Below are 24,845 nucleotides of genomic sequence, written 5' to 3'. Positions count from 1 at the left end.
ATCCCCCATCCTATTTTTAAACCCAAAAGTCTGTCAGCATTATTACTTGATGGTTACCACCAAAAAAGGATAATACTAAATATCTTAGTTGGCAACTCTACTTTTCCCTAGATCTAGGTTTAAAATATCTTCAAAGAACACTTCAAAAGAGAAGTAAACAAAATGATTGTGCAGCTTTAAGTAGAGAGGAAAAAGTTACTTACTATCCATTCTGAATATAGTCCCCATAGCAAGTCTCCTTCCTAATCTCACTGACTAGCACAGACTTAGTCCTCATTTGCAGATACTTTATAAAGCACTCTGCAAACTATAAAAAGATTCTATTGTAACCAGCACTATATTCAGTTAGCAGCCAAAATATCTTTTTACGCACGAAAGCAGAATTTGAAATGTTCTCCAAATCAACTAGTGCTTACTTCAATACTCATTCCGCAATCCTCTTTCAAGCACCCGCCATGTGTCAGGCACTGTTCTAGGTATTAAGGATAGAGCCGTAATTAAAACAATTAAAATAAAATCCTACCCTCATGGAACTTAACATTCCAGTGGGTAAGATGGATAATAAGTAAAATAAACTTTTATTAGACATTAGACTGAGCCCCAGAGCATTTTAACATTAGAATTAAAATAAATACCCTATTTGCAACATCAAGTAAATAATTCTATTATTGTTAAACCCTTACAAAAAAACTTGGCATCACTTTCTGGAAGCAGAAAATATTGGAAAAATTTTAATTTTAAATACAACATGACCTTTAACTTAGTTAAAGCTTTAACTTTTTTGAGAGGAAGAGTTAATATATAAGGACATGGATTTGTTCACTCATTTTTTAAAAAAAAGATACATATGTCATAAATGGCTTCATCTAAAGTAAAACTACTGAAACTACCTCTTAAGGTTTTATTATGAATCACAACACTTGACAAAAAAATACTAACAAGCCTAAGTGTTTCTTTTTATTTGTTGTGACTGGTTATATGAGCAAAACATGCGTACTTGATATAATTTGATGTCATAAGAATTTGAAAAAGATATTAAATTTTATTGAGGGGAAGGAAAGTTTATCAAAAACAGGTTCGACATTCGTTAACTCAAGTTACTATAAAGACTGTTTTTAGATAATCTCTAATCTTTTATTAGATCATACACAAAGTGTTAAGTGTTTTGAAAATCAGATTACCAAGACAACACAAAATTTCACTCTGGGTTAAATATATATCACTACTTCTTTAAAACTCAAAAGTAGTTCCAGAGCTCAAGTCTTTCTAGCACTTTCTCTGACATAAGGCAAAAGTTAACAATATTGTGGTGGACAGTGAGATGCAGGTACTTAGAGAAATGTGCATTCTTCCACCTCCTATGTGTGTGACCCTGGCCAAGTAACCTGTCCCCTAAAATCGTCACTTTCCCCATTGCAGGTGAGGGCAACAACGCCAGCAGCCTCAAGACTACTCCTGCGTGGCTCAAACCAGATCAGTACATAGCAGTAAAAAGAGCGTCCAGCATAAAGTAACCACTCAATAAATGTCTATCGTGAGAGGCCTTGATATCTGACAGCTACTGTATTTCTATAGTTAAGAATCTCTTCCTGGGGTGCCTGGGTGGCCTAGTCAGTTAAGTATCTGCCTTCAGCTCTGGTCATGATCCCAGGGATCCTGGAATCCTGGGATCATGCTCAGTGGGAAGTCTGCTTCTCCTTCTGCCCCTCCCCCCTGCTCGTGCTTGCTCTCTTTCTCAAATACATAAATAAAATTAAATCTTAAAAAAAAAAGAAAGAGTCTTTTCCATATTTGCTGACATCAGCTGAGAAAACAAGCATTTTATCTTCATGGCTATTCTCAACTCCTCTTCTTGGTCAACTTTCTCAGTCAATTCGGACCACCCTGGCAGACTGGAGTTAAAATACAATATACTCAACTCTCGATTATCCATAATACTGAAAGCCTCATCTCCCCTTAAACTGTTATTTAGACTGTGCGGCTACGAGAAAGAAGGAGGGAGTTCTTTCTGTGGGAATATAAGTACAGATACAGAAGAGAAAAACCAAGCGCACAGCAATCTATGCTATTACCACTTTTGAACAGAGGAGGGAGAAAAAAGGACAGCTATACACAAACCCTCACCTCATACATTTTTGCTTGTATATGCACAATTTATGCAAGAATATGCTACTTACTGGTAACAATGGCAGCCTCTAGAGAAGTAAACTTGGTGGTTAGGGGATAAACAAGAAAAAACTTTGCACTTAAAAACCCTTTTATAATCTTTTATCTGGAACTGTAAGAATGCATTACCTAAACAAGAAGCCTACAGATAGCTACTCAAATGCTCCGTCACACACTATATTCCAAAACTACTTACCATTGCCCATCTCATAAATGCTTTCTTTAGGCATAAGAAAAACCCTTTCACAAAAACAATCTTCTTCCTAGTTATTTTTAAATGATTTTTAGTAGCCACACCCCCTCCCACGCCAGTCCTTCCTTTAGGGGAAAAGACCATCACTCATTATGTGCCTGTTTAGCATTACAGCTTTTTACCAAACAGGTCATCTGTCTACAGATGCTATGCTAATTCTTCTCTGGATGTACAGTGTGGATTCAAATAAAAATTGCTGTCTCAAAATCCACTGCTAAAATAATTAACACAATCAGCAAGATAAGACTGTATGATTCACTGGGAATTTATTCTAAATAATGGAGAATGTTCCCACTATAAAAAAGAAACGATAATTATGTGACCTGATGGAGGTGTTAGCTAATACGCTATGATACCACTATGGTAATATTATAATGTATAAATGTACCAAATCAACAGCTGTACACCTTAAATTTATATAATGTTATAAGTAGTATATCCGAATGGAGCAAAATTTGATTAGAAGCTTGTATTTAATACTCTGGAATCATCTCCCTCCCTCGCTCACCTGCATAATAGAACAGAAAATGATGAATTAAACTAGTTCTTTGGAAAAGTAGCTATATTCCTGCATTATTTTCACAGCACTTAGTGTTTTAGGCTGTTGGAAAATCTACCTAGGACTACTGTGTTCACTACTCAATAGTTTTAAGCCTTTTAATCTAAAAACTGAAAAACCTTTTTTTCAAAACTTTCACCTTACATTCTCAAGTTCCATCATGTTTCTTTGATAAAAATCTTATTGCTTTTGATAATGCCAAGATATCTTTCTTATTATACATAAAAATATTTCTAGAGAGGCAAAACACCATGAAGGCTTCTACACAGGTATAATTAGGTATCCGTATAATTTTATTTATGCTCACTGGTGCTTTGTAAATCCGTATGTGTTAGGACCTCACAGTGATGTCGATCTTGAAGCCCACACCATCAGACCCTTCAACTGAGCCCCATCTTGTATAAAGATACCTTTAGCATTTCAAAGACAGAATGCCCAGAGGGTCCAGGATAATTCCACTTAAACCGAAATCGCACTCTACAATCCACAGTTGGTTCCAAGCTGTCTTTCAGTAAAAATATATTTCCTATCATGTACTAAGAGCTTTCAGCAAACTTTCTGAACTATGAAAAAAATTGGGGCACTATAAATTTGAAGCTCCATGTTCCATAAAGGAACAAGAGACCTAAGATATCTTGTTAATAATCTTAAAGTTAAATGAGATTTCTTTCTTTCCTAGGAGTCAAATGAATGCATTTGAAAGCTCCAAATGAACAGAATATCCCCACTCACAATGTGACATAAGACACACACAGACTGATTTAAAAAAAGAAGCCAGACACAAAAGGCCACATATGGTATGATTCCACTTCTAGGACATGTCCAAAACAGGCAAATGCACAAGTTCCGGAAGTAGATTAGTGGTTGCCTGGTACTGGGCGTGCGGGGAGTGGCCACTAACGAGTGTGAGGTTTCTTTTGGGAGTGATGAAAATTTTCTGAAACCAGAGAGTGATAATGGTTGCACAATTCCATGAATACACTGAAACACTGAGCTGCATACTTTAAAAAGTGAATTTAATGGTATGTGAATTATATTTCAAAAGCTGTTATTTAAAAAAAGACATACAGAAACATGGGGCCAAGCATCTTCAATAAAACACTTTTACTATGGGAATGCTCCTCCTTGCACAGGAGATCCCATCTCAGAAATTCACAATGCATGTATCAAAGTTCTAACAAGTCCCCAAAGTTCTAACAAGTCAGAAACCTAACTGCTGGGTTCAACCCAAAATTTCCCCAACTCACTTGACTGAAGAGTATCTCAGCATAACAGTTACCCTCCCCACTGAGCCTGATACTATCCACTTGAGCTTAATGTTCCCTGAAAAACACCAGGGAAATCTGCTTTCAATATTTCATAAAGCGGAAACAAAAATGGGAGGATCAGAAGAATACTATTTATCATCTGAGATGCACCAGCGCACTAAGATGCACTAGTGGAACATGAACTGTTTACAACAAACTCGTACCAACTGTCTAACATAATACATTTCTAACAGGTACTTCATATATTTTTAAAGTCAATCAACTAAAAAACTTTTCAATTTCCACGAACCTTTTGATAAAGAAAATTATAACCCAATTATTTAAATATTTCCACTATAGATGAAAATTCATTAGAAAATATACTGCCTCCTCACCCCATGCCTAGAGTAGATTTTTTTCAGTTGCATTAGTTTTCTAGGGTGACTTGTATCAAAAGACATTCGAGAAGTCCCAATAAATAATAATCTATAGCACTTTCAACTAAAAATAGAGACAACTTTAAGAAAAAGGCACAATTTTCTATAAAATCATCAACAAAGATATTAACTACCTGAAGAACGAATATACTTTTACCTCCTCTACGGCCCCAAAGCGAAGGGGTTCCACTGCCTGCACCACTTGGATCCAGGTCATGAATATACTGCTCTTCAATAAAAGCGAGTCGCAATACCTGCCACAGGTATTTACATCAAGTACAAAAGCAGGGAGGGGGGTTGTTTTGTTTTTCTAGAGATACAAAATACATGGAGCTCTCTAAAAACAACAGCATGCACAGGCAAATTTCAGGACAGCGGACAACTTTGAGAGAGGGCCTTCAAGGGAATGGCGATGTTCTTCAACACTGTGGCGGCTCACCACGCTTTCTGTGAATTTATGCTCTAAAAAGAAAACCTAAAACTTCAAAACTTCTACCGCTTAAATCACAATACCTCACATGTAATTTGTCATCAATTCCAGGGCACTTAATTTATCTTCTAAATCTGGTGTTTAATATTTAAAGTCACGTAAGAAAAACAATCTTATATAGATAACTTCTGATACTTGAAACCAACATTGAGCTACACGCTAAACACTCTTATTAACACATGCACAGTAAGTTCACAACTCATCGTTCCCACCCCCAAGACTGGTGTAGATGTAAAGTAAACTCTGTACCAGAAACAAGTTTTTTAAATGTGAATGATGTTGAATAACAAATAATCAGTGTTACAAAAGATATCCTAATATTACCTGGGGCAAGATTCAAAGGTAATCTTCTAGGTGAAATTGCTCTGGGGTGCTGCTTACTAATTTCTTCATAAATCTGAAGCCTCTCTTCTAAAGTGCCTATTATCAGTAAATATGTGTGAGATTCAAAGCATCAGAATTTTATCTATGATAAAATGCTAATAAACGTTAAAAATCGTTATAAATAAAGGTTGCATTGTCAATATTAAAGCTGCGCTCAATTTTTTTAAACATTAAAAACACTGGTGGTGAAATAATATGATCAGCAAAACACCACTTTAAACCCAATCTCCACAGGAACCCAAAACTTCATCACAAGGGAGTCTACATCCAACTCAAATCATACGCATACAAGACACAAAGACTCAAGATACACAGCGCTTCTCTTACATTCCTTAGTGCACAACCCACGGAAAGAAAGTGCTCCTTTGTAACTTTTGTTACACAACTTCTCTAGCTCGGTGAAGCCTACACACATCCCCAGAAAAGGCTGTAACGCTTACTGATTAGGTTTCAGCATCAAGAATGTCAATGTTTTATAGTTTAAAAAATGAACTAAATTTTTAAGGTAGCTTTGACACTTAAAATCTTCAATGTAAATCCATTAAAAAGAACCCCACTAGTACAGATTGTTTAAAGTGGCAATTATTTCTCCCTGTAAATACAATGATATAAAATATACTTCTAAAAGAGAGTTGTGTCTTCCCTCCCAACCAACCTAATTTTATAGCACTCAATAGAGGATCTATATATAAACTACATGTTACTCTGCAATAACAACTTGCAAAGTATGATCTGGGTCTACTTCGTTATTCTAAAATAATATCCTGCATAATTTTCAAAGAGAGATTATATGCATTATTTCATATAAGCAATAAGGCAACTTACAGGATAATTTTAAGAAAAAGCAAACAAACCTGATTTTAAACTATAAGGTTTTTAATTGATTTTAATTCAGAAAACAGAAATATTATTGTAAGAACGCTTGATGCTAGCGATCAAGGTATCTCTGTACTAAGTGCAGTGTTCACTATCAAGATTATAAATACAATACTTAAAAAAGTAATGTTTGATTTTGTTTAGACTCTTTCCTTCCCCCAGTAGTATGTTTTGGAGCTCCAATGTGCTGGGATTCAAAATCTGGGATATAGGAAAGATAATTTTCATATTCTGTCAACAATTTGGAGACTTCAAGAAATATCAAGGACCCTTATACTAAAATTTACATGAACACTATATTTTTTTTACACAAAGACTATTTGCTGCATATTTTAAATAAGCAGGTCTCATATTTAGGCCTACTCTTAAGAGAATAAAAAAAAATTCTCCACTATACCAGATATAACAAGTCTTACAAATGTAGTAAAATTAAGACAAAACCAAACCATTTCAACGCCCTATTTGAAGTCACAAGTTGGAGCTCCAGAACTTACCATGGGGGAGAAAAGGTCCTAAGGAACCTAAAAAGATAAAGTAATGTAATTAGTTTTGTAATCAATACATTTTATAGTAAGCATGGATCTTGACATGGAACATATACTCATTTTACTAAACATTTAAATATCTGTGTTATAAACTACATGTCAGTAACTGATAGTTTAAAGAAAAACATTATAGTTATCTCACCTTTCCAACCTTCAAACATATGACTTTTGTCCTGATTTTTAAAAAACACAAATTATTGATCTAATTCATATTTTAATTTTCATCATTTTCTTAAAAACAATTTAAGGGAAAAAATTAATGATTTGTGATACTAAATTTTAAACACAGAAAACCTGGATTAATCTGTAATAGTGATTAGGGTACAACAAATTTTTCTCATAGCTCATACTTCTATAAATGAATATGAATAGCTACCTATTTTTACCATATTTTTTAAATTTAAAAGTTCTGCTGTTTCAACCCCCTTGAGCCATATTTTCATAATTATTTCAGCCATGTTTTTATCCAAGTAAATCTATTAGGACTATTACTGCTCTTTTCATTTAATTATGAGAAAATTTGGAAAAATACTGCAGATTTCTAAAAAGGACAGGTTACCTAATTTGAAAAGAAAATATGTAAAATGTTGCTCTACACAAATTAACCTAGTTTGAAATTAAGAGAATAATTTGCATGTTGATGCTGTACACTACATACCCTCAGCAAAATTTCTTTGGCCTAATTCTTATGTTTAAAGGCTGAGGGTAACAAACCTCTAATTCTTTAAAAAATATTAAATTTCCCAGAGAGGGAATGCTCGCTTTCTTCCCCAGTCTCAAGTTAGTATAAATTGGTAACATTTTGGGGGGTCAAGGAACTTAAAATTATCTGTGAGCATTTGTCACTTAAGTATAATCAAATATCTAAATTCCTCTTCACTGCCATGTTTAACCCATGATCTTCCTAAATGGAAAAATAAATGCTTTTTTGTCCTCAAATATTATTACAACTGTGCATTTACTTCAAATACTGGTTAAGATTAGGTAGAGGAGAAAAATCATTACATACTAAGTTGCAGAGCTCTTTCCAAGCCTTCATAATAACACCAATTTTCTGCATTCCGATCAATCAAGTTTTTGAATACTTCACTGGCTTCTTTTAATCTTCCCAATTTCAACAGCATTTCCCCTAAAATTAAGTTTAAATTCACATTCATTTTACTTAAACATTAAATACCTTTCTGATCTCACAGATTTCACTAAGCGTTATTAGCATAATAGATGTTTACGAAAGACAGAACCTTATGTGCTTCCCTTTGGGCATGTTGCATTTTATACAACTAAACACAGATTAATTCACAGCTTGTCTTCAGAAATGAACCTTCATTTACACATTCGATTATACTAACATTCATTTCTGGCTCCCTTCTGCACCCCAAATATACAGATAGGATATTAAGTTCTTAGTGAAAATATCTGTATTGTGCACATTTTTATATACTCTTTAAGATTAATTAAAGACTCCCTCCACAGATTGGTAAATAATTCTAATTGAAACATCCCTATATTCCTACTGCTAGATTTGAATGTATTCTTCCTGATCAATTCATATATTAAACAATTCTCCATTCAATTCTCATAGTTTCCTTTAGACGTCACTAAAATTGGAGAAGTTTAAATCAGTAAAACAAAAACCTAAGTACCACTTTACAGCAAGAAACCACACAAATCAGGTTCACATGTGGGTTGCCCCTAAGGTTCAAATCCTTTTACTAAGCCACACAAATTGAAAATAGGCACGGGAGGGGCACCTGAGTGGCTCAATTGGTTGAAGGGCTGACCTGACTCCCCCCAGGGAATCTGCTGAAGATTCCCTCTCTCCCCCTCTCCCCCCATACTCTGCTCGTGCAGGCGCGAGCGCACTCTCTCAAATAAATAAGTAAATCATTAAAAAAAAAAAAGAAGAAGAAAAAAGAAAGTAGGCATGGGAAATGAATATTTAAACTTCTCAGATATAATGGAAAGCACATCTAATCCAAGATAAAAGGGAGATTCTCAAAAAAGGATATATCTCAACTTCCTATCGCTAAGACTTTCCCTTCCCCAAAAAATCTTTTTCAAAGAAATAACCCTTTGAAATGTCTTCAATGTACTATTTCAGGTTTTATCATCTTGGAGGAGACAATATATTGAAGTAGTTATTATATACTATTATTTTACTATTTATATATATTATTCAAGCTCTAGAGGAAGACTAACCAGATGTAATTTCCGGTTTTACCAGTTTCTCACACAAAATTCCCATGTTCACTTACCTATAAAATATCAACTATCTCAGTCTGCTTTTGTGATAAATGAATTAATTTAAAGGGGTTAGCACAGTGCTTGGTACCAAATGAATATACATAAATGTTTGCTACTTAAAACTATAAACATGCCCAACTCCTCCAAAACTAAGTTCTGGCTAGTCCAATTTTTACTCCAATTACCCTAGGTAAATAGACAAAAATGTATTTTTCAATTCTAAAAACCTTTGTTATCTGCTTCCACCACAGGCAAGTTATTACTAGAGGAATACACAGAACAAATAAGCACAATTGCATATGCATAAGTTAGTGAAAATCTCTAACAACTTTTTTAAGTTTATTGAAGAATCTTTAATATGCTAAGGACTACAAAAGACATAAATGTGTAAATATCAAAGGTCTCTGGGCCTGCAAAGTTCACTGAAAAAATTAAAATACTGTAACTTGTCTCTATAAGCAGTATAAAGCACTGGCTTTATACTCAAAATGATGACTCCCAAATTACCCTCACTAGCAACATATGGACGAATGTGGCTACATGGCAACTCGCAGACTTTTTAAACAAGAATTGATCTCATACATCATATCCACTTCTTACTCACTGCATTCTGTATTGATGTTAACTAGAGACAAAAAGCAACCTGAGCTAAGATTTAATTTAAAAAACAGCGATAAAACATCAGAACGTAAAAATAATTGTCATTTTTCTTTGCTCCTATCAATTATAAGTGATAGAAGAAAGAAACCAGAACATTAAATTATTTATCCCCATTTTACCAATAGTTTGAAAAATAGTTGTTCAATAGCCAAATTATGGAAAGAGTCCAAACATCCACTGACTCCAGAATGGATAAAGAAGATGTGGTCTATATACAATGATATTACTCAGCCATAAAAAAGAACGAAATCTTGCCATTTGCAATGAGATGGATGGAGCTAGAGAGTATTATGCTAAGTGAAATAAGTCAGTCAGAGAAAGACAAATACTGTATGATTTCACACATCTATGGAATTTAAAAAACAAAACAGATGACATGGGGGAAAAAGGCAAACCACAAAGCCGACTCTTAACAACAGAGAACAAACTGAGGGTGGCTGCAGGGGAGGTGGGTGGAGGATGGGTTAAGGGTGATGCGGATCAAGGAGAGCACTTGTGATAAGCGCTGAGTGTTGAATCACTAAATTCTACACATGAAATTAATATTACACTGTATGTTAACTAACTGGAATTTAAAAACGGGAAAAAATAAAATATACATAAAATAAAAAGCATTGTCAATATTAGCATTATTCACAAAAATTAAATCAGTAAGTTACTATACATTATCTGGAAGAGCAGAGTATAGCAGTTACAAGTAAGAACACATAAAAAGACATGAAGAAATCTTGAATTACTAAGTGAAAGAAGCTAATCTAAAAAACCTACATACTACATGATTCCAACTATCTGACATTCTGGGAAACGCACACCTATGGAGACAGTCAAAGGATCACTGGTAGCCAGGAGTTGGGGGCAAGGAGAAACAAAGAGAGCACAGAGGGTTTTTAGGGCAGTAAAACTACTCTATATGACACTACAACAGTGGATATATTTCTCAAAACCTAGACAAGAGTGAACCTTAATGTAAACTGTAGACTTTGGGTGGTAATTACCTGTCAATGTGGGGATTCAATAATTGCAACAAATGTACCATTCCGGTAGGGGATGTTGACATGGGGTGGGGGAGGGCAAGCTGTGCATGTGCAGCGACAGAGTATACGTGAAATCTCTATACCTTCCACTCGATTTTGTTGTGAACCTAAAATTGCTCTATAAAAATAAGGACTATTTAAATAATAAAAAAAAAAAAGTAGGGGTGACTGACTGGCTCAGCTGGTAGAGCATGTGACTCTTAACCTTGGGGTCATGAGTTCAAACCCCATTTTGGGTGTGGAGTTTACTTAAATAAATAAATAATAGGGATGCCTGGGTGGCTCAGTCAGTTAAGCGCCTGCCTTCAGCTCAGGTCATGATTCCAGGGTCCTAGGATAAAGTCCCACATCAGGCTCCTTGCTCAGTGGGGGGCCTGCTTCTCCCTCTGCCTGCTGCTCCCCCTGCTTGTGCCACTCTCTGACAAGTAAATAAATAAAATCTTTAAAAAAATAAAATAATAAAGTAAAAAAAAAGGACTCTGAGGCCAGGAAGATGTGTTTAGAAATTAACTTTACCACCTAAAAGGCAGGGTGACTTTGGGCAACTCCTTAACCTCTCTAAACTTTAGTTTCCTCAACTATAAATGGGGATAATCTACCCACGTTAGAAGTGCTAAAAAATTAAATGAGGGGCGCCTGGGTGGCTCAGATGGTTAAGCATCTGCCTTCAGCTCAAGTCCTGATCTCAGGGTCCTGGCATTGAGCCCCACATCAGCTCCCTGCTCAGTGGGGAGCCTGCTTCTCCCTCTCCCTCTGCTACTCCCACTGCTTGTGTTCTCTCGCTCTGTCAAATAAATAAATAAAATAAAATAAAGAATCAAATGAAATAAAGCAGTTTAAGCAATTACCATACTCTGAGACACAGGAAAAGTAAATAAACATTAGGTATTATTTTTATTAAGCTTTAGAAGTCCTGCAACTATATGAAACTTTAGTTTTAAACTAATTATTACTTTAGTTGGATATTTTATATAGTACTGCTCAGAGAATGGTAACTGATGAGCAAAACTTTGTTTTAAAAAAAAAATGTGCTTGACCCATTTTTAACAAGCTATTTATCAGGATCCTGCCTTCGTACTTGGCTAGCCCATATTGAAAATAAATGAATCTTGCTTTTATGATGACCCCAGTGTCATCATTTACTATTCTCATTGTAATTTATTTATTTATTTATTTATTTCATGGACACATATTTGGGAGAGGGGAGAGGATATGAAGGCAGTATAACATGCTGCCTAAGAAAATGGAATCTGGAGTCAAAACCCCTAGACTCAAATCTAGTACTACCAAGCTTACTTAGCTGTATGACTGTGGGCAAATCACTTAACCTCTCTGTTCCTCAGCCCCTCAACTCTAAAATGGATGTAACAACCATACATAGTATTGTTGTGAGGATTAACTTAATAAACAATGATTAAACAATAAAAATTTTTATTATATACCAAGTCTTATTTAAACGTGAGAGCAGAATAAAGTATATAATTTTTGTTCTTTTCTTTAACTGAGGCCGCTAAAAAAGAAAAAGCAGGTCAACCTACCTTTAATTTCTTCCACCAAAAGTTTATCACATATTTGTTTCTCATATGTTTCTATATGTTCCAAAGATTCCTGAAAAAGATCTGCCTCTCTCATCACTTGATTCTGGTATAATATCAGTTCACTATATTCATAGTCTATTTTGTTGGGAGGAACCTGAAAAAAAAAAAAGAACAAATTATTTTATATATATAATTATATAAAACAGTTAAAGACCTTTAGTTTCTTTCTCAGGAAAGTCATTCACACAGACTAAAAGAAGTAATTACAAATAGAAGAGTGATTAATACATTCTTTAAAACAAACATAAAGATGGCATTTCTGCCTATGGCAAAGTAAAGATTCAGGTCAGCAAATCCTATAACCACAGAAAAGTATGAAAATGGTTAAAATTCTAAAGAATCTACCAAAAAAACTACTAAAATAAAAAAGTTTAGCAGGGTGACAGAATACATGATCAAAATACAAAAATCAATTATACTTCCATATACTAGCAACCAACAACCCAAAAGTAAAACTAAAATAATTTCATTCATAATAACATCTAAAAGAAAAAATATTTAGGAATAAATTTAGGAAATAAGACCTATACATAGAAGACTGAAAGCATGCTGTGAGATACTAAAGACCCTTGTAAATGGAGAGACATTTCAAATCATGTTCATGGATCAGAATATTCAATACTGTTTTGATGGCAATTTTCTCCAAATTGATCTACAAATTCAGTGCAATCCCTATCAAACTCTCAGCAAGCTTTTTTTGCAGAAATTGACAAGCTAATCCTAAAATTCAAATGGAAATAAAAGAAACCCTGCATAGCCAAAAGAGTCTTGAAAAAGAACAATGTAGGAGGACATGCATTTCAAATTTCAAACCTACTATAAAGTAACAGCAATCAAGATAGTGTGGTATTGGCACAAGGAAAAAGTGGAATTAATAAACTACAGCTTATTTATATAATGAAATACCAAACGGCAGCTAAAAATGGATAAACTGGGGTACCTGAGTGGCTTAGTAGGTTAAGTAGCTGCCTTTAGCTCGGGTCATGATCTCAGGATCCTGGGTTCAAGCCCCCTGTCGGGCTGCTTGCTCAGTGGGGGAGTCTGCTCCTCCCTTTCCTTCCACCTCCCTCCTCTCCCCCCCACCGCTCATGCTCTGTTTCTCTCAAATAAATAACATCTTTAAAAAAAAATGGATAGGGGCGCCTGGGTGGCTCAGTGGGTTAAGTGTCTGCCTTCAGCTCAGGTCATGATCCCAGGGTACTGGGATCCAGCCCCATGTCAGGCTCTCTGCTCAGCAGGGAGCCTGCTTCTCCCTCTCCCTCCTGCTTCCCCCTGCTTGTGCTCTTGCTCAAGCTCTCTCTCTCATTCTCTGTCAAATAAATAAACAAAATCTTAAAAAAAAAAAATGGACAAACTATCCCTACATGGGTATCAACACACATATATCTCAAGACATGTTGAATGAAAAAAGTGCATATGGTTCATGTCAATTTTTAAATACACAAAATAATAGTTTGTAACTTTTATGGACTTAAACATAACCTAAACATGACTAGGAACAATCTATACCCATTTCAGATTAGTGGCTACCTCTAGGGATGTTAGAGACCTTTACAGCTACTTCTGCAATATTTCTTTAAAAAATAATAAAACTTAGAGAAATTGTGGCAAAATGTTAACATCTATTTATCTCATGATGCACAGTATATGTTTTTTTATTTTTCTATTTTGCATATGTATTAAAATGTATTAACATGCTTATATAAAACATAAAGCAATATATATGAGAGAAATAATTCCCACAATCACAAAACTATTTTCATATTTTTGTATTCTTTTCTTTGTCTTTTGAATGTCATCAAAATAAGAGTATAAAAATATTCATATTATTTATTTTGTATCAAGAATTCTGTTTTAATTTTTCTAATTATTTCAAAAATTTTTCAAGTTTTTCCATAGGTCCCAAAGACTTATCTATTTTTTAAAAGATTTCGTTTATTTATTTGAGAGAGAGAGAGAATGAGCAGGAGGGAGGGGGAGAGAGAATCTGAAGCTGACTCTGTGCTGAGCAGACAGCCTGACGTGGGGCTCAATCCCATGACCCTGAGATCGTGACCTGAGCTGAAATCAAGAGTTGATGCTTAAGCAACTGAGCCACCCGGGTGCTCCCATAGGTCCCAAAGACTTTAATGCACAACTGGGAATTGGGGTATATAGTAGTCAACAACTACTCAACAACTTGTGCAGGTAGGAGAAACAGTTAGAATAAAGTTCTTACTTGCTGAGTTTGTCTAAATTCTTCCAACAGTTTTAGTGCCATATCATAATCTTTTAGCAAATGGTATGCAATGGCATATCCAATCCAGGAAGCACGCTGTGTTGGACGCAACTGAAGAAGCTGATACCTAGTCTCCTAAAAAAATTTAAAAAATAATAAAATAAAAAACCGTCTTTTTACTTTAACTTTCTCTAAAATATTTATATTTTACCACAGAGCTTTAAGAAAACAATTTAATGCCTTTAATTCCTTTCTAATAAATTCAATTAACAAACACCAGTTCCCAAATAAAAAAGAAATACTTTTTATGTTAAATTACTTAAGTTCTAGAATACTCTGTAATGCTCCTTGTAAAGCTGTCACTGAAAAGCTGACCTTGGGGCCCATGCTTTTGTGCTGCTTTATAAAATTACCTTTATATAAATTACCTTTATAAAATTACCTTTATATAAAATTACCTTTATATACCAATTTCGTTTGGTAACTAAACATCTTAGAAGAGACTAAGATACCTTTTTATTTAACTAAATTCTGCTGTTTATAAAATCACTACATGAAATTATAATGTATTTATTACATTGTTACAATAGGCCCCAGAAAGAGGTTGGACGCAGCCAGGGCGGACCGGACCTTTCTAACAGAACACCACTGCTGCCACTCTAAGACAGCTTCATATCTATGACATGAGGGAGAAAACCCCAGAAATTCTACCATGGCTGCCCCAGAAGAACTCGAGTATCTTCACCAGCAGAAAATGCGCCCTCCCTACAGCGCCCCCACCTCTTCATAGCTCGTATTCGCCTCCAAGTTTTAGGCACATGCAACTGCCTGGAGGAACAAGGTCTCATGAAGAACGCTAGCTGCAATGAAGTTGTGCACATGTAGTGTTTCGTTTCTGTTGTGGGAATAGGCGCCCAGTGAGTCCTTCCACACTATATGCCACAAGGAGTAACATGATTGGATCATTTGAAGAAAAAGATATCTTTGAGAAAACAGCTTAGACAGTCTCACCCCTCTGCCTTTGTGTGCCTGGTTCTCGCAGGCCTACGACATTCAGCTGTGTCACTCCCATCTCCCTTCTACACCACTGCTTCTCTGTCACTTCCCTCCTTCATTAAAGTCTGGGTCAGTTGTTTTCTCTCTGCCAACTCTTGCCACTATCCTGTTACCAGTGCAACACTGTCGAGCAGCCATGCCACAACCCAGTATTTTAGAATCATCTTTCTTCATCTGTAATGATCTCCCTTGCCCTGCTTCGGGGACCCACTCCCACAACCACACCCTAGATCTTACTGCCACCCAGAAATCATAAAGTCAGATAGCTCACCCTCTGGCCAACACTCTCACTCAGTGACATTTCCTACCCTGGTTCTGGGCTACCACCAGTACCTCTGGTTCCTTAGGTCCTTCGCGTCTAACCGCCAGCTCTTGTATCTTCATTTATTTCATTACCCCTCTGAGCAAGCACTGTCTTGCCAACATTCTTAATTTCCTTGCCTCATTCCTACAGATAATTATTTTAACTCCACCACACCTGGGCTAAAAGAAAAACCACACGATCTGGAAGAATGACACCATCATTAAGCTCAGCAGCACACCTGAAACCTCTGTACAAATCTAGGCACCGGGCATAAGGATTTATGTGGCAGAAGACAAAAGTAAGCAGCAAATGAAAGAACTTCACTTATTTAAAGAGAACTGTTAAGAGCTGGTGGGCTCCTTCACATGAGAAAGGGAGAGAATTCCATTGTGGACACAGTGAAGTTAGGGTACTTAGCGGAGTAAGTACATGGGGATACCCAGCAGAGTTGAAGATGCCAGTGCGAAGAGGTCGGGACCACAGAAAGACTGCATTACAGCAATCCTTCCCACATTATTTTATATTTACCAACCCATAACAGAGAAAACTACTTAATCCCAACATTTAGATTTCAGTTACAAAAGCTCTATTTACCAAATCTGTAAATGTCAAACCAGCAAAGAATCTAGTACAGCATTTACACATTGGAGATAATCTAGTTTTTAAAAAAAGCATTAAATGAATACACAGTTACCTTTTTTTATGATCAAGGATGCATTTCTACAATTATTACTGGGGAAGAAGGTCTCAGGTGATTTTCCCCTTCTACTACAGACTATAATGAACATAATTTCAGCCTATGCTCACCTCATTCTGAACTCCCACATTTTTAAATTATGCCTATTGTAAACACATGTACACTTAAGACTAAAGTACTTACTCGATAACCTTCAAGGTCTCTCATTTGGATCTGCAACAGAGAGAGATCCCTCAAAATTTGTAGATTATCTTTATCTAACTTGAGGGCATTTCGATAACACTTAATAGCTTCATCATACTTCTTATCAGAACGCTGCAAGAGTCCATACACATGCCAACCTACTAAGTTAAGGAAATAGAGACATTCAAGGATACTAGAATATACTATGCTACATACCTAATATAAAGCTTACCTTAACGACGTGGTATGTTGTCTGGAATTTACTTCAGAATAATCTGGGGTCAGAGAAAGGGGGACAGTGAGGGGGTGGTAAAAGATGAAACCAGATTAGCCCTGACTGACAGCTATTAAATTACTGAAGCTGGGTGATGGGCACATGGCGGGCGGGGGGGTGTGTGTGTGAATCACTCTATGCTCTCCACTTATACGTGTTTAGAATCTTCCATTATGTTTACATAACCTTAGAAAATTCTTGGTAAAAATTCTTCACATTCCCTACCCTTTACCCCCTCACTTTCCCACCCCAGCACCTCAACGGTCACTTATTCTTCATTATATATACAAAAATTGCAATTCTCTCTTCAAACTAGTTTATATTCAATCAATTCTAAAACAACATGTAATCATCAGTTAATTCACTAGTGATACTAAAAGACCACAAAAATGAAGTTTTTATTTACTGTAAATTAAAGTCTCAGCATACCCTGGAGCCAAAAAAACTATCATACTTACATGCCCTCTCACTTCATTCTGGGGTAAGCACTGAGATAAAGAAATAAGTATTTAGTATTTAGAGAGACTCCTAAGCTAAACATGTGAAAACACTACCTAGACTACTGATGTTCAATACCGGCCAATAGCTAGATGAATGAAATGTAAAAAATTAAGAAAAGGGCAACATGTAAAAAGACTGCAAGTAAGCACACGGATAGGCAAAACGGAAATGAAAATCAATTCCGATGATCTACCTTTAACAAAGTATTTCTGTTTTTTCACAAACTGAGATACCAGCCAATGAAAAATACAATAAGTATCTAGTGAAGTAACAGCTATGTCCCTGTGCAACAGAAACCCAACTGAAGAACTAGTATCATACTTAATACCAAATAAAACCGCTTTAAAAGTTTTTTTTTTCTGAATTTTTCTTCCAAAATGTCTAAAACAAAGTTTAAGGAACACAAATTTTACTATACAAGTAAGTCATTTGGAATGACAGGAAAGTATCAGTCGGTTTATGGATATGTAAGAAAAAAATGGGTTTCAAGTCACAGATCAGTTACTTTTCTCTCACACTAAGCATAACTGAAGTAAATACATAAAGTACAAGGATTCTCTATCAACTACTGCAATAAACAAACAAGGGGTAGGGAACAGAAGAAACTATTAGAAAATGTTGATAATTATTGAAGCTGAGTAATGGTACAGAGTTCATTAAATTCTCTCTTCTATACCAAATTTTCCATAGTAAAGGTCTGTTTTTTCCTAAATTAGAAAACCCTACTAAGTGGAAAATAAATGAAATAATAAATTTCAATTACTGCAAAAGGATACAGACATGGCTCTTCACATCATTACGAAGTCCTTTACGAACAAATTCATATGCTTCTTCTTTTTTTCCTAAACAGTTCAATGTCAATCCTTTCATAGCCAAAGTCTCTGAAAAATATTTTTTAACCTCTATTTACACACAAAGAATTCAAATTATTCTCTTAGCACTATTTTTTTAATTCTCAGTATGATTTTAATACGATATCCGCCAATGCTTGTACTATTCGTCTTTTCATTCACATAGTTAGAACTTCTCCCCAAACACAGAAAGTAAAACTACACGTAAGTATCTATTAAAGCGTAGCCTGAGTCCTTTTCTGAAATCCCTAGGCTGGAACTGAGTTCCTCAAATGCCTTCTGCCCTTTAGAAGACTGTACAAAGGGGGCCGGGATTATTCTGCTGAAGGAAAGTAATACAGTAGACGCCCAAGTCCTGCTGTGTTAAATCTATTGCAGTAGCTCCAGGGCTTTCATCCAAGATCAGTTCTAATCATCATCCGATTTATACCCCATAAAAACAATCTACCTTAGCAAAGAGATGCACATAATGTAAAAATCAGGTTATTCAATATTGGAACACATTTTATTTTTGGCAATACGTTTATCCCAACTAATTCTGGTTAGGCTAATTAACATCAGTTTGCATTTCAAGAGTGTAACACTGAACTGCAGGAGTGTAATCCAAGAATATATTTAAGACAGGTAATGAAAGATGCCTTAGAATAAAATAATTCTCTGAATAAATCCACAAGAATTAGACAAGCACAATGGTTTTCAAATGATCTCCGTGGGCTCTGGTTGTCAGAACATGGTGATCCAGCAGTCCAGGCCCCTATACACATCTTCATTTATCTGTTTTCATACAATGAACTTCCTTACATCCTGCCACGTGGGTAAGGATTCCATAGAGAAAAAACTTGTAAATAAGCTTTACGTTTCTCAAATTTAATGAACCGGATTTCTTTCCATTTCCTTCAAAGAATGTTTTAAATGTTATTTGAAAGCTGAGCACGGTCAGCCTACTTTCCCAATAAGATGGTCTCAAGAATTATCCATGTCTAATCTTCAGAGACCCACAAGTGGTGGTGCTCTGCTGTAGGACCATAACTAGCATGTCTGACCTTATCTGTCCTTCAGACAAGCACTGGTCACCAGCGGGAAAAGGATGAGACAGGCAAATACAGACCTAGTAACACCAGTGCTGGAAAAACAGCTCAAGATAAACAATCTAATGGTAAATCAATAGTGTCTAATTTATTTATAGATAAAGCTCAGCAGATACATTAAGAATGACATCTACCAGAGAATAAAATACATGTGACTGTATCTTCATACTACTTCTGTACTGGAGATATCCTCATTTCATACATAAGAAATAGAAGCATAAACTTAAGCTCTACCCAAAGTAATAGATGAAATGAGGTCTCTAAAAGTACTGTTATATACTCTAATTATTCCCCAACAGATCAACCAACCACTTCTCATTTAAAGTGAAGATGGTGCACCCACTAAGCATAATAAAAGGAAAGTAACCTAGAACAAGACTGATACGATGCATGACTACAAATGTTTATATGCTCTAATAGACAGCTACAAGGCCACGGAATCTGGAAAATATTCTTCTTTCACTATTAGCAATCTTATCTAGATGTCTGATTCTGGAATTAGAGTTCCCCAAAGCAGTCTCTCACAGAAGACACAATACCTCCATGTTCAGCAAATTTTGGATTCGAAAGAATCATCTTGCAAAACTTGAGGCCATTTTTGTACTGCTTCTGTTCATAGCATTTCTGTAAAGAAATATGAACAAAAATTATTTAATAAAATGAATATACAGGAAGCAACTTTTCTTTGCATTGTATAAATTCTAAATTCAAGATCCAAAATCAGATCTAAAACATATGTGATGGGAAGGTGTTGTATCAATTTCTATCACTTATAACACAAAGTATATTTTCATTACCTACTTCTTGCCAAGCTGTTCTAGTACAAGAATTTTCACTTTTATAGAAGAAAAGGGAAAAAAGAAAAGGGAAAAAACTCACTTAATAAACAGGAATTTAACTGTCAGCCACTACTGCTATAACTTTTTAAAATTCAAAATCCAAAAGCAAAAAATATGTGCTAACAACACAGAAAAATACTAGAAACTGCATCATGTCTTTGCTACTTCAAGAATGGAACAAAGGCATACACACACACACACACACACACACACACAGGGGCAACTACTACATGTCCAGATAAAACTGGTTATATCTCATAAGTATCCCTCAAGGTTGGTGTCATTACCTCCTCCCTGCAGATGTAGAAATTGAAATTTAAGAGTTCATAAAATTTATTTATAAATAGCTCAGCCTACTTGCAAACTCTGGTCTGATTCCAAAGACCATGATCTTTCCATAACTAGGCTAATATGAGTGTGAGCAACACCTTTCTTCCGAAATACCACCAGCCAGGCTAAGTAATCAGCACCTGTCCACCTCGGCCATTGATCACAAGAACATCTCATCATCTTCCATTTACCCTCCCACTTATGTTGCCATGGGTTTTCTTTCTAGTACTCAACATGCCAAGTTTGTGCCCACCTCGGGGCCACTGCATGTGTGTTCCTACTACTTGAAATGTTCGTCCCCAGATGTTCCTTACCAGCAGAATTTCACGTATCACCTGCCTGACCACTCTATCTAACACTGCCGGCCTCCCTCCCCCACACACATATTCTCTATCATGTTACTCCATTTTTTTTGTGGAAATTGACAAGCTAATTTTATTTTATTTTATTTTTTTAATGTTTTTTTATTATATTATGTTAGTCTCCATACAGTACATCCCTGGTTTCTGATATAAAGTTCGATGATTCATTAGTTGCGTATAACACCCAGTGCACCATGCTATACGTGCCCTCCTTACTACCCATTTTCTACACAGCACTATCATTCTCTGAAATTCTTATTTGATTACTTACTTAGTGTCTATCTTTCTTTTTTTTTTTTAAGATTTTATTTATTTATTCCACAGAGAGAGAGACAGCCAGCGAGAGAGGGAACACAAGCAGGGGGAGTGGGAGAGGAAGAAGCAGGCTCATAGCGGAGGAGCCTGATGTGGGGCTCGATCCCAGAACGCCGGGATCACGCCCTGAGCTGAAAGCAGACGCTTAACCGCAGTGCCACCCAGGCGCCACGAGTGTCTATCTTTCTCACCATACTGTACGAGCTCCATGAGAACAGAGATCTTGTCTATTTTAGACGCTGCTGCATCCTCAGGGTCTACACAAATTAGGACTGCTCAAAAAATAGTCTACTAGGTTCAAAGCAAAACAGTACCAGCAAAGAAGGAAGAAATGATTGATTGTTGCAGAAGGGGTGGGATGTGGAGGGGAGAATTAGAAAAGTGTTCGTAGAAAAAAATGTTTAAATTGAGGCTTCTTGACTGAATCTGGGGAAGGTAACCTAGTAGCTGGGAAACAGGATGGGAGAGAAACCTGAATTTTGAACCATCTGAATATATTCCCTATTCCTAAAATATTTAAAATAAAAATAAAGGGGTGCCTGGATGGCTTAGTCGGTTAAGCGTCTGCCTTCAGCTCAGGGTCCTGGGGTCAGAGCCCCATGTCCAGCTCCCTGCTCACTGGGGAGTCTGCTTGCCCCTCTCCCTCTGCCCCTCCCCCCACTGCTTATACACTCTCTTACTCTCTCTCTAATAAAATCTTTAAAAATAAAATAAAAATAAAAAATAGTGTTGACTATAGGGGTTCATCTGACAAATGACAAGAAGAAAAAATGAAGCAGAAGGAACCACTGGCAAACAGGAAAAGAAGAGAAATATGGTTTTTTTCTGACTTACTAAGTGATCTCAAAATACTAATTATACTACCAATAACAGTAATAATAATAGTTAATACTTTTTGGAAACATTTACTAGTTCAGGCACCACATTCACTTAATCCTTATTTAAATCCCAGGAAAGCCTGTGAAATACAGGTTATCTCCATTTCAGACGGAGAGAGTGAGGCACACAGTTACTGAGTTTACCGAGCTAGTAATTGTCAGAGCCATAATTCAAACCGGGTTGTCTGTCCCTAGCATTCAAGTACACAGGTTAAAGAAAAATGTTACGCTCAGTAAGGAATATAGTATATACTTAGTACAAAAGATAAAAGTGTTAAGTTCAGTTAGGAATATATACTTAGTACAAAAGACAGATTCCAGTTTCAACTTTGCTACTAACCAGATAGAGAACCTTAGACACTTAGTCATTTACCATTCCTGAGTTTGATTGTTTCATTCGTAAAAGAAAGCAAGGAGTAGCTCCAAAATTCAACAAAACCTAAAGCTAATAGCCAGTTTGGAGAATAAGACAGGCACGTACAAGCCGTGCAGAACATGTAATAAGCTAACTACTAAATTTGAATGGATGCGTAAGTACATTCATAAATCATTTTAAAACATTTATTGTTGGGGGGCGCCTGGGTGGCTCAGTTGGTTAAGCATCTTTCTGCCTTCAGTCAGGTCACTTCAGGCTCCCTGCTCAGCGGGGAGTCTCCTTCTCCTTCTCCCTATAACCCTCCCTACCCCCTCCTGCGTTCATGCACTCAAGCAAGCTCTCTCAAGTAAAATAAAATAAACACTAAAAAAAAAAAAATTTATATATATATATATATATATATATATATATATATATATATATATATTTACTGCTGGTGGCAGAGCACTTTGGTCCACCAACCAAACTTGAAAAATAATTTTAATAAAGAGACTTTGTCAGGGAGTTATTGTAGCAAAATTCTACCCACATTTATTGTAACTGTGAGATGCTAAAATCATTCACTTTGCCAGCACCCTCCTAAATTCATGTAACCTTATAACAAATATTACATATCCAGAGAAAAACATGTTTAGCATTTCCCAATTTATTTAGGGATAAAGTTAACTCAGCAGCAGCTGTAACTTTTAGTAACTAGAGTATAATAAATCATGTAATTGTTTTCTTGTAACTTACTGATAACACGATTTGAACTAGAAAATACCCAATAGAGTGAAAATAAGTGTTCTGTCATCCTTTAGGGGTAATGTCAAATGTACTTAAATCCAAACAACTTATAGATGAACCTGAAAGGGGCAAAAAGTTCACTTCTCCAAATCCACCCTGTGAAATAATAAGGGTATGGAAAAAAACAAAACTAAAATAACAATATATACAAAGCCCAATGAAGCAATCTGCCACAATGCTTTAATTAGAATTTTTTTGTTTTATATTTGTGTCTCATTATTAGCTCAACACTAAGGACCATCTAAAATTAAGACTTAAAATGTTAATCCCATCTACTATGTATCTTTTTAACATTTGGAATAGGGAGCATGAAGTTTCTACTGGCTTGAAACAGAACAGCTTCTATGAATTCTTACCTACCGCTGATAATACTTAAAACTATTCTAAACTTAGTATTTTATTTATAGTAAAGGTAAGCATATAGTCATATAACCAACACAAGCTCAAATAATAAATTCACTCAAAATCTAAACACTTCCATTCAGATGAAATGACAGACTTTTAGAAAAGGCACTATGTACAGCAGCAGTTTAAAATCCACAATCTCCAGTGCATGCTTCGAAAAGCAAAGGCATGTTGCCTCTTCTTCCTGAAAGAACGGAACCTGGGAAACGAGGGAAGGCACCGGGGACACTGGCACACAACCTACAGAAAAACTCTCCCGGCTGGGCAGCGGTCATCTCTACCGGGTCATTATTCAGGTTTCTGCTTGGAAACAAAGTAAAGGCTCCCCTCCAGAGTAAAACCAGCCAACCCGCGCGACTTTGCCGAGTCAGGGCCTGAACGAGTTCAAAGCGATCAAAGAGCTGTGTTCGACTTTGTAACTTGGAAATGCAGTTCAAGTCGCTTACTCGCTTCCTAAAGAGGGTAAGTACGGTACACCAAAAACATGCAAACTCTTGCGAAGGGAGGCTTGGCTTCCTAGGGTTTAATTTTCCCATCACCGGTGTAAGTCGGAGCCCCACTCCACCATAGGATCACCCCATCTTTAGCAGGTATCGGCGTGCGCTGTGCGATGGGTTAAGCACCAAGCAGTCAATGAGCACCTGGCCGAGGGGAAAAAAAACAGACGGGAGGATTGGGGGTGGGGGGTGTGCACGCAGGTCTGGATTCTGGCCGCAGGGAGCCGCGGAGGCCACCGGGGCCACCCGCGAGCCGACGCGCCCTGGCCCAGAGGGACTGCCGAGCGCGGCGGGGGCGCGGCGAGCGGCCGCAGAGGGACGAAGCGCGCGGAGGGGCGGCCGGCCGACGCGGGGAGTTCAGGTCGCCACGGCTCGGAGGTAAACAAAGAACG

General features: G+C 36.4%; 2 protein-coding genes across 8 annotated transcripts in view; one reads left to right on the top strand and one right to left on the bottom strand.

Annotated features, from left to right (window-relative positions):
• The window catches only part of NAA16 (N-alpha-acetyltransferase 16, NatA auxiliary subunit), a 62,389-nt gene that overhangs the window by 37,119 nt on the left and 425 nt on the right, over positions 1-24,845 (bottom strand). For 3 of the 6 annotated variants that reach the window (XM_026493346.4, XM_026493347.4, XM_057308303.1), the window contains exons 2-8: positions 20,205-20,289; positions 18,503-18,607; positions 16,952-17,109; positions 14,712-14,846; positions 12,434-12,587; positions 7,967-8,086; positions 5,477-5,572 (exon numbers count right to left, since the gene is read on the bottom strand). In XM_026493346.4, coding sequence (XP_026349131.1) covers positions 5,477-5,572; positions 7,967-8,086; positions 12,434-12,587; positions 14,712-14,846; positions 16,952-17,109; positions 18,503-18,607; positions 20,205-20,289 — 853 coding nt within the window. Of the gene's footprint in view, positions 1-5,476; positions 5,573-6,906; positions 6,934-7,966; positions 8,087-12,433; positions 12,588-14,711; positions 14,847-16,951; positions 17,110-18,502; positions 18,608-20,204; positions 20,290-24,845 lie in introns of all 6 variants that reach the window. The other 3 variants (XM_026493344.4, XM_026493345.4, XM_026493349.4) reach the window with 2 other exon arrangements.
• Positions 24,313-24,845, top strand: part of MTRF1 (mitochondrial translation release factor 1) — a 70,750-nt gene continuing 70,217 nt past the window's right edge. Inside the window, exon 1 of one of the 2 annotated variants that reach the window (XM_026493355.4) lies at positions 24,313-24,418. The gene's annotated coding sequence lies outside the window, so the exon portion shown is untranslated. Of the gene's footprint in view, positions 24,419-24,730; positions 24,832-24,845 lie in introns of those variants that run through there. The other variant, XM_026493354.4, reaches the window with a different exon arrangement.

The sequence above is a fragment of the Ursus arctos genome, unplaced genomic scaffold, assembly GCF_023065955.2.
Source record: "Ursus arctos isolate Adak ecotype North America unplaced genomic scaffold, UrsArc2.0 scaffold_10, whole genome shotgun sequence".
NCBI lineage: Eukaryota > Metazoa > Chordata > Mammalia > Carnivora > Ursidae > Ursus > Ursus arctos.
This window is presented reverse-complemented; position numbering and strand designations above follow the sequence as displayed.